At 36.4% G+C, this 10,291-nt stretch overlaps 1 protein-coding gene across 1 annotated transcript; it reads right to left on the bottom strand.

Moving 5' to 3' along the window:
- Positions 1–326: 326 nt before the first annotated feature.
- On the bottom strand, positions 327–9,123 carry LOC306860194 (rho-related GTP-binding protein Rho6-like). Its single transcript, XM_079401764.1, has 5 exons — positions 8,842–9,123; positions 8,371–8,458; positions 3,537–3,646; positions 2,935–3,069; positions 327–2,843 (listed from the first exon to the last, which is right to left on the bottom strand). The coding sequence occupies exons 1-5, from the start codon at positions 8,959–8,961 to the stop codon at positions 2,598–2,600; spliced, it is 699 nt and encodes a 232-aa protein (XP_079257890.1). The 5' UTR covers positions 8,962–9,123; the 3' UTR covers positions 327–2,597.
- Positions 9,124–10,291: the final 1,168 nt, after the last annotated feature.

Raw genomic sequence — 10,291 nt, 5'->3', positions numbered from 1 at the left:
ATACAGGGTTCCCACTCTTTTTGACTAATGAATTTCTTGCAGATCCCTGACAAATTTCCATGCCTTTTCCAGGTTTTTTAATGGTTGTGCAGTTTATTTTATAGATTGCTGGGAAACAGTTTAATTTATAATTTTTTTTTTTCATTTTTATGTTAAATGTATATACGGATTCTTTAGACATGTTCGTTCTCATTATATTTTGGACTGCCACTGGATCTGCAAGTCTTCACGTGTAAAAGGGTTATAGAAATGCACAATATTTTTAGATTAGGGATTTTCTCCAAATGAGTGCTAGCACTAAAAAGAAGAAAACCTTCACACAATTTATTGACCAAATCCAGGTTTTAATTAATTTAATAGTGATACACAACATCAGAGACAAGGGAAAATAATCAATAAACAATATTCAATATAAAATAGATTGTCTGGAAATAAAGAATAAAACAGAACCAGCAATAATCAACTATTAATAAGTTACAGTTACATCACACACACAATCATACAGTCTGTTCTGAATTTGTTTGCTTCACTGACTTCATTTAAAGGGCTGTACAAAACTGATTATGCACAACATATGTACGTCCAGACCGCAGTAACAAAAGGAAGATTGTGGAGATCCACCACATCAAACATATAACATAAGAGTGCTACTAAACCAGACAACAGTAACAAATTCATATCAAGATGATGGCCTGTAAGATGTTTCATATTTCAAACTATAAACTATAGCCATGAAAAAGCCATTTGTTTTTGCTACAGTGGAAAAAACTTGTCATTTTCAATTTGTTTACACCCTGTTTCTCTCTCTCCACTTTTCTCGAGTGGTTTTCGGACATGTAGTCCAGCTTAACTGACTTGTCTGTTGCTAAGCAACGGTGTAGAATTGCATGAAGTGATGAACACCCTCCTAAAGTTTCTTTCAGAAGAACTAGAGTGAGAATTTACAAAGTCAATGATATAATAATAATAACAAAGTTGTACAAATGTGTGGTTAAGGCAAGACCAGTTTATCTACAGTATTTTAATTCTCATTCTGTCTACGGTAACTATGCAAATTTAGATTTGACAGAACGTGCAGTTTTCACAATATCCAGTGCTACAACATTTTGGATTAAATTAGTGAAAATTACCCATTTTTTTTTTATTTATTTTTTTATCCAAACTTTTGAATGGTAGTGTAAATTATTCCCCAAACCATTTCTTTGATCATATTAAATTTGATGAACTACTTGCGTTGGAAGTTATTCTGAATTCAGATTCTTCGTAATGCTGTCTCATCTGACTTCTCAGTTAATTTCTACTTGGCCATTTATAAGCCCAAAGTGAGGATTTAGTTGTTTTATGATTAAGCATTACACAACCAGGGGTTGTGGGATTTAAGACTGAGATTACCAGAATGAGGTTTAGGATGAGAGGAGAGTCCTCTGTGACAGTGATCCGACCAAATGCATGAGAATCACTGAAATTATAATGTAATCTAATGTCCAGCCTCGATTATAACCAGTAACTTTACCACATAACAAGAGAATTAGTTCTTTACAGGCCTGTTATTGAGAATTAAGTGTTGTGGTAGATTACTGTAAAAGAAAAGTCAATTGGAACATTCAAATTATCTTCTCGCTTATGCAATATTGATCGGTTTTGGTGGACTGCAATGTCCCTTAGTAATCCCTCATGATCTTTCCAGTCCATCTCTAATATTACTTCAGTGAAAGATCTCGTTTTCTAAAAAAGAATGGTTGGAACATCTGGAAGGGGTCTTTGTGGCAATAACTCCTGCTCTATATTGAGAAATGGCCCAGGTAATGCTGGGCTTCTCCTCATTGGCTGAGATTTATGACCTGTTCTCTAGAGGCAGAAAGCGCATGAAGGACTACAGTAGAGATAGAGAGAGAGAGTGAAAGAGTGTGTCAGCATGTCCAATACATCTGGATGTACAAATGTGATTGGATGCTTCATCTAGCAGATTTATAACACTGTCCGCCTTTTCAGAAGGACATAAAATCTTGTATGGCTCCTCCCCTCATGCTTGCATGAGTTCTCACATCGTAGATCAGTGCCAGCTAATACAAGCAAAGCATAATTCTGTATCGAAACAGTAACTAATGCCAACCTGTATTCAATCATCCTCTCACTTTCCATTCAACAATCACATCCATGTTCACTAAAGTGCGTACTGTGTAACACATCTTCTTCCTTTTAAATATTGAATTATGTTCACAGCTCAACCCACATTCCCACATTAACTACCTATAAAAATAACCGACAGTGTCCAGTATTCACTACATTTCCTTCATCGACTGACTGATTGATCATTGATACAAAATGCAGTTCATGTAAACGCTGGTAAAGAAGATGTGTAACAGCCGAAAACCTTAAACAATGGCAGCAGCTCTTTGTCGTTGGGATGAGTGTGTTTGCAGGTGGGGTGTCAGAATGGAAGAAGAACAACATAAGTGTAGAGAGAGGGAGGGGTCATTAAAGGTCATGACGTCCCCTTCTCTCAACCTCACCCCCCCCAAACAACCCTTTCGAAGAGCGAAAATACGTTTTTTTTTTGTTTTTTTTTTCTGGAACTGGAGTGGCGCACATGGAGCTCACATGATGGAACAGCTCTTGGTTCTCTCCTTGCTGAAGGAGGAGGTCACGAGCTCCGCTTTGCTGGGCAAGTGAAGGAGACGTTTGGACAGCCGGCGAGTGGGGCTTTGCTTTATGGGGGGCTGCAGTTTGTTAAGGCATGTTAGTGCTGCTGAGCGGAACACGCTGTGGATGCTCTTCTCCGATGTGAACGCAGAGCACTCCAGGTACACCTCTGCTCCTACCTGCTTCGCCAACAAGGTGCCCTACATACAGAAAGATAGACTGAATGCAGTCAGAGATGGAAAAAGAGAGAAGAGGAGTCTAGTTTACATAGGGAGGGTGCGATTGACTGACCTGCTCATGGGAGATGGGCGTCAGTCTCTGATTGGACAGCTCCATCAATGTGCAAACATCTGTTCGCAGGTCCGTCTTGCAGCCGACTAGAATTATTCGAGTACTGGGGCAGAAATCCATGATTTCGGCTTTCCACTGCAGGGAGAGAGCTGTTAATATACTGCAGAAATCATATTCTTAAAGAGTATTTTTACTTGAGAAGTAACACTATGGGATAGATCACTCAAAGTTATTTTATTTTCAACAGAATAAAGTAAGTCATACAGGTTTGGAATGACACGAGGGTGAGTAAATGTTGACAGATTGTTCATTTTAGGTTGAATTATCCCTTTAAGATTTGTTTTGACAGCTTATTTATTATGAGTGTATTTTGTCTTATTGCACTTTCATTTTTTAAATTTGTTTTTAACTAGTTTATACTTAAAACAAGTGGGAAAAAATCTGCCTGTGCAATGAGACAAAATACACTAATTAAAGATGCATTTTCTGAAAAGTCTTAGTATTTTATACAGTGTTGCTTCTTAAGTAAAATCGTCTATTTTAAGGATATTTTAACTGGAAAAAAGTTTAATAAAAATGAAGATTAATGAAATGTCTCTCACCTTTTTCAGAGAGCTTTCGACAGTCTCAGGACGACTTATATCAAAGCAGAGCAGAACCGCATCTGCATCACTGTAGCAGAGAGGCCTGACATTGTCATAATACGGTGAACCTGCAGGAGCAACCACACGACGAACATTAATAATGGAAACTTGGCGTCAAATAAGATGCTTGTGATAGAGGAGTGAATGCGACTGAATATGGAAGATCAAATGCTACGAGGGGGACTTGGCGATGGTTGAGTAATGTAAATAGCGCTTGTATGGCAGTTCTCGTAATAGGTGTATGCATATGTGTGGGCGACTCTCGGAGATTCCTTTATTGACAGAATGAGTTGCAGAGGAGGTCTTGTACCCTGCACACACACCGAACCTCATCTCATTCTGTAACTACGGCAACGGCATTGAAGGATGCACACATAAACCCTCTCATACTATGGCTCTATGGCGATAGAAAAAAAAAGTATTTTAAAGGGCATTTCGCCCAATATTCAGGTATTTGTGCTTATTAGAGTATCGACCTCCAGCTCAGTTGCTGGGTGTTTTGTTTGCCTCTCTGAGTCACGTACTACTGCTGTATATGTAGACAGTGACTCAGCTCACTACGTTTAGACAGAGAATATGGGTTATCAGCTGAAAGAGAGGAGAGATATGATGAGACAAAACAATGAATCTACAGGCAACCCTGATACCACTATATTTATACACACTAGACAGTACAGGTCTCAACAGCAAGGCCATGGTAGCAAATTAATTCTGATTTAACTGCTTTAAATGTGTCACCATTGTCATATTAATTAGCTTGCAAACAAAGATGAGGTTTAGTTCAACTGAAGCATCAGTAAAAATGGAATGAAAATCATAAACCAATAACCATATACCACCATTTTCCAACAAAAGACTATTGATGAATGTATGGCTATATATTATATATATTATATTACATTATAATTAACAGTGCTGGGTAGTAATTGATTACATGTAATCTGGATTACATAATCAGATATGTTTAATGCAGGGATTCCCAAACATTTTTGTCACCCCTTAGAATAAAATATTTGTTTTAATATCACAGAAGTTGTTAATATTTTAATAATTTAACACATTTGCATGTTTACAGTTCTCTGATGTTGGTTAATGCTCACACTGACATGCCGGTAAACAAATACAGTACCGGTATTTAAATTTTTAGTATTCGTGTTTAAATTGCTTTTTTACATTTTTATGAGATTGATTTATTAGGTTTCTATCATTTCACTATTCACTCTATCATCACACTAATGTAATGTTTAATGCATTTTATGATGTTGACATCAAAACATGGAATATATTTTCTTTCTCTTTGCGTTTATTATATCAATGGAACATTTAAAACAAGTTTGATTTAAAAAAAATAATCTAAACGTTATCTAGATTACATTACTACCTACAGTTTTCATCATGTAATATGTAATGGATTACAATTTGTAAGTAATCCACCGAGCTCTGATAATTAAATATCTTTATTAATGTATTCAAAACCAGTTATTTTTATATCTTTTGTAAAGAATGTTTTAGTTTTTTAATTACATGTATTTATTTTTTGACACATAAAAATATCTGAGTTGTAGATCTACTTTGTGAAGGGGTCATGGATCTTTTCAGATGTAAACCTCAATGGTAAGACATCTTCCTGTACCTGTTATACTAGGTAGCAATTGCTCTTGACACCTGACCGTAGCTACTGTTTGACAAACAAATGATAAAAACTGTATATTCCTCTTGAATCAAATTTCTAATGATAAGAGCTACAGGAGTGGGCCAAACCAGGCCTTGTCAAAGGCTCAGTTGCAGCCTCTCATGCCTGTCTCCTCTTTGATCTGGAGAGTGTGTGAAGAGATGCCTAAAGCAGCGAGAGCCAGATGAGCAAATTCAATTAAAGCTTCTGTAATTAGTCGTGATTAGAGTGTGTTTGTTCACGTATGCTAATGAGTGTTTGAGTGTGGGTGCACGAGCATCTAGCGCTCTGCCAGTGTTCCTCCGCCACCTAACGAGGCTGTGCACAATTAACAAAGCCTAACTGGCTTAATGAGGGAATAGATGGGAGCTGTTTGATTGGCTTCTCAAGCTCTGATCTTCCATGCAAAATTGTGAGTAAGCTGTTGTACATGATAAAATGTATTTTCTCTTACTGTTTTTTTTTCTTGCGCATCCGGGGTAAGTTTAAGTTTTTGTAGTGTTGTTTCACTGTTCTAGGTCAGACTGGGAAATTCCATTGAAGTGTTTTTAATGTTTCACAATAAGGCAGTGTGTTTAGATAAAATGCACAGCAGGAAATACCTCGAGCTAAACTGAGCATAGACAGGAAGTCCTCCTTGCTTAAGAGTTCATTCACCAGTTATCACATGTACAGATGATGTTCTAGGCATTTGGTTGGATGTTATGGTTGCTTGTTTGATATTAGTTGCTGTTGTTTCTATAATAATTTATTATTTGATATTAATTTTAATTACATTTATAATATTACATATCAATAATATTAGATATAAACAATAATACTATATATTATGCTACTATATATAATAGTATATTTTTATTAATATAAATTATTTTATTAGTAGTAGTAGTAGTTCAAAAGCAGAAACCGATAAATTATTAATAATCAACTGTGCTTATGAAAATGTGTGAGTTGCAAAAAAGTCAGTATATCTCTAATGTGAACAAATTAAAAAGTTCAATTTTGGAGCATAAACTGAAATATTCTAATTTGCTAGCAAAATGTTTTCCACAGGTGAAAAATCTTAATTACCTCACATTGTGAGGTTTTGGAGCAAACAAAGAATTAGTGTAAAAGCAAATACCCTCCCTTATCAAGCACCTATTAGAGGAAAGCAATATCCCATCCACTCATCCTAGCAAGTAGGCACTCAGTCAAGCAGTCAGGCATGACAATTAACATAGATTCAGATTCATCAAGCATCACTGACTGATCCGTTACACAACGTGCTATGCAACATGACCCTGAGGAACCCAGCTTTCACTTGGCATGCAATATGACAGCAGCTGGGATTTAAAAATATTAAACCTATACACTATTGCAAAGATTAATCTAGGTTGAAATATCAGTTATGAAATAAGGGCATTTGGAAAGAGCATGATGTACTTAAAAAAATAAATAAAATATTCATCCAAAACAAGTGAAATAGACCGAGTTTACAAAGGTAATTTAGATTGAAGGAAAGATGGGACAGTTTGGTTCAGAATTGGTATGAGAACAGTAATAATAATTTTTTAGGGGAGAAACTTTTTTTTTTGTGAACTATCCCTTTAAAAGGTGTCTTCTTACTCTTGAAACTCCATGAAACCAAACATAGACTAAATAAATCAGACTATCAGTAGAACATTCCATGTCTTTTTACTAGATAAGAAAGTAAGAGCTTCAGCTATCAGTCATTGAACCACAGCTTTTTACTACTAGCCTAATCTTAATAAGACTCATAATCAGATACATGTGCAAACATTCCCTAACCAAATCAGTATGATAGACAAAACCACAGGCACTGGAACAGGAGATGATCTGTGTGATCTTTTTCAAAAAAAGAGAAAAACAGTATCTCTAAAAAGCCACCTACGTCATTGAAAAGGCTTTGCGTGCCACAAAGAAACATTCCAAAACCTTGGGCTGTCCTGCACTGCCCTGAATATTTTAATAATCAGTTGTCTATCTTGTCTGATCCAGAGGCAGACAGAAGGCAAAGATGGCACGCCGCCAGTGTCTGACGCTTGAGGATTGGTCTCAGGTGTTGGAGCTGCCAGACCCTTTCACCCACTTACTGCACCTCACACATGTCAGCTTGTGTTCCCTGACTCAGGGCTCAGGTGCTGATGGTGTGTCTCTCCTGTAACGTCTGAATGACCTACTAGTCCAATAACAGTCAACACAACAGCCGAGAATGGACAAAATCTATTGCATGTGGATGATTTACAGAAATTGATTTGGTAAGTAATTCTAACAAAACATGGTAAAGATAAATCCAAATCTATTCTAAATCTACTTTAAATGATAAACAATCATTTTGTATATCTGAAAATCATAATGCAACATGATGCATTGAAGACACAATTCAGATATCACAATATCTCAAGGTCAATAAATAACTGATCAGGTACACAGGTTACTACAATGAGTATATATTTGATATATATTGATGTGAGTTGTGAGTTATATGAGTTTTGTTATTAATTTTAGGTTGTACAAAATCAGAGCTACATCTGCTCTGATGAACATTTACATTCCACTTCACAGTGAAGCTGTTTGTTTATGCTTGTTTTATTCATTTTCATCCTTACAGTGAAAGTAAACAGGGTCCAAAACAACATTGGACCCCACTCAGGCCAATATAGATGACTGAAACTACTAGTACTATTGGAAAGAATAAGAGCCTATTTGACAAACACTTAATTTGCTTTCACTGCATGAAAATGAATGAAACAAACATAAACAGCTTCACTATGAAGTGGAAGAAAGTAGTGAACAAATCGCATGTATTCAGGCCAATATAGGTGACTAAAACTACTAGTACTAAATGTTTCAAAAATAAAAGGTAAATCGTAACTCATATTATATGCAAAACAAACACTGGGACATTTTCTTTTGTGTTCCACATAAGACAGTCATACAGGAACGAGTATGATGATAGAATTTAAATTTCTGGGTCCATTTAATGATATTTAAAGTGTGTGAAACTATTAATTAGTAAAAATGACTGAGTGCAAATGTGTTCAACTGTTTAATTGATCTGTTACGTAAAGCAGTTTCACAGCTGTACAGCTGTTAGTCGGTCAGTCTCTCTCTCACCTGATGTGTCCCATAAACTGAGCTCAACGCGCTGCTCCTCTAAGTCCAGTCCAGCTGTGTAGTTCTCAAACACTGTTGGGACGTATGTCTGTGGGGGTGAGGGGGGACGAAATAAAAGCCGTTATTTATTGACTTAACATTTCCCTAAAAACACTTAATTTCGTTTAAAACGTTCTTTAGTTTCAGTATATATATATATATATATATATATATATATATATATATATATATATATATCATAGGTTGTGGTGGTTTGTTGCAAAAGTGTCAACACGTGCACAACAACTCACATGAGAAAGACACATGAAGTATCACCTTGATGTATGATGTATGAATATACAGGATAACCAAACGCAGTGCGTAATAGTCACAGTATATGGTTGCATAATGACACAAGCAAGCATCCAAGTTACTAGCGAACACAGACATCAATAGCCGCTCAGTGAATACGTGAGAGAGAGCAGGACATACCTCAGGATAACAGTCTTTGGCTAAGACTTGCAACATTGCGGTTTTCCCGCATTGCACGTCTCCAACTAAAACTAGTTTACAACGCATTACTAAAGGCTGGCTGATTCTTCTCTCCTTCATTGTAAATAAGACGGTCCTGTGCGCGACGGCTCTCTGGTATGACGGCCCTGGGCAGTTTGTTCAGACCGCATTGGGGTTTGGATTAAATCTCCACGAAAGAGAGAAATACGGCACTGCGGCAATTTATACAGCTCTGTTGTCCAATCAGCGCCGCGCTCTCCTGCTCGCGCTTGACTTCCACTGCCTCTGAAATGCGCCCACCCAGCTGGAGTCTGCACATTGATTTAGCCGATACAAATGCTAACCTTATGGGGGGGTTTGAAAATAAAGTTTCCACGTAAGGTGTGAAAATGACAATAGACGTGAGATAAATAAAAGTCGAGGGGAAAATCCTTGTAAAAGAGAACGTCTCAAACTCTAGGCATTATGCAGTGGGTTCATATTTTAATATCTTCGCTACTCTAAATACAAAGTGCTGCACAAAATAATGGTGCATGTAGCTTATTAATATAATCTTAATATTGCCCAAACAATTATATTATGAAAAATACCTTCAACAATATCATGAACGCTATAATGCACAGTGTGACCAAAATGTCTTTACACTTTTTGGGTTAGTGGAAAAAAGCAGATTCTGACCTTTTAAAATATGTTGTAATTTTTTTTTTTTTTTTTTTTTTTTTTGTAAATCTCATGAACAATATAAGCTAAACCACCATTATATGTCATACAAAGCCACATTTGTCAGTTAAGTGTTCATAATGACCAATTAATTCTCTGAGGACATTTTAAAGAAATTAACTTAAGCAAGTAAAATGTTACAACTGACCCTAAATGTGGCATTAAAGAACTCTGTATTGTTTTTTCTGAATGACATTTTAAATGTTTGATTTAGCCTATACAGTATTACACACGGACATCACCTGACAAATGGATGTTACTCACACACGTGTTATGCAATATTTGAGAAACATACCACTTTCTCTCATTCTTAATTTAATTTAATAAAAGATAATTAAGTGACCACTTATTTGAATTATCCAATCAAATTAACAGCTGTCGCATAAAGACTTTAAAGTGTGTCACATCAAGAGCCCGTATTCACCTTCTCCTCCGACTCAATGACCGAAACGGGTGGATAAACGGCCACACTTCTGTTGAGCTTTATTGAGTGTGAGTTGTGTAAAAGACTGATAACCTCTGACACATTATTTACTGCTTGTTGAGTAACAGTTTGACTCTTTTTTCCTGGTATTTCCTCATTTGTTTGGCCCTGACAATTGCGAGCGTAATCGAACGAGCCCAAAGCTGCACACCCAATCAATCTATAAACCGATCACATTGTTTGTTTGTTGTGGACGCATCTGACTGTAATTAAAGCTCATCCCCT

The sequence above is a fragment of the Barbus barbus genome (genome assembly GCF_936440315.1).
Source record: "Barbus barbus genome assembly, chromosome: 41".
NCBI classification, from domain to species: domain Eukaryota; kingdom Metazoa; phylum Chordata; class Actinopteri; order Cypriniformes; family Cyprinidae; genus Barbus; species Barbus barbus.
This window is presented reverse-complemented; position numbering and strand designations above follow the sequence as displayed.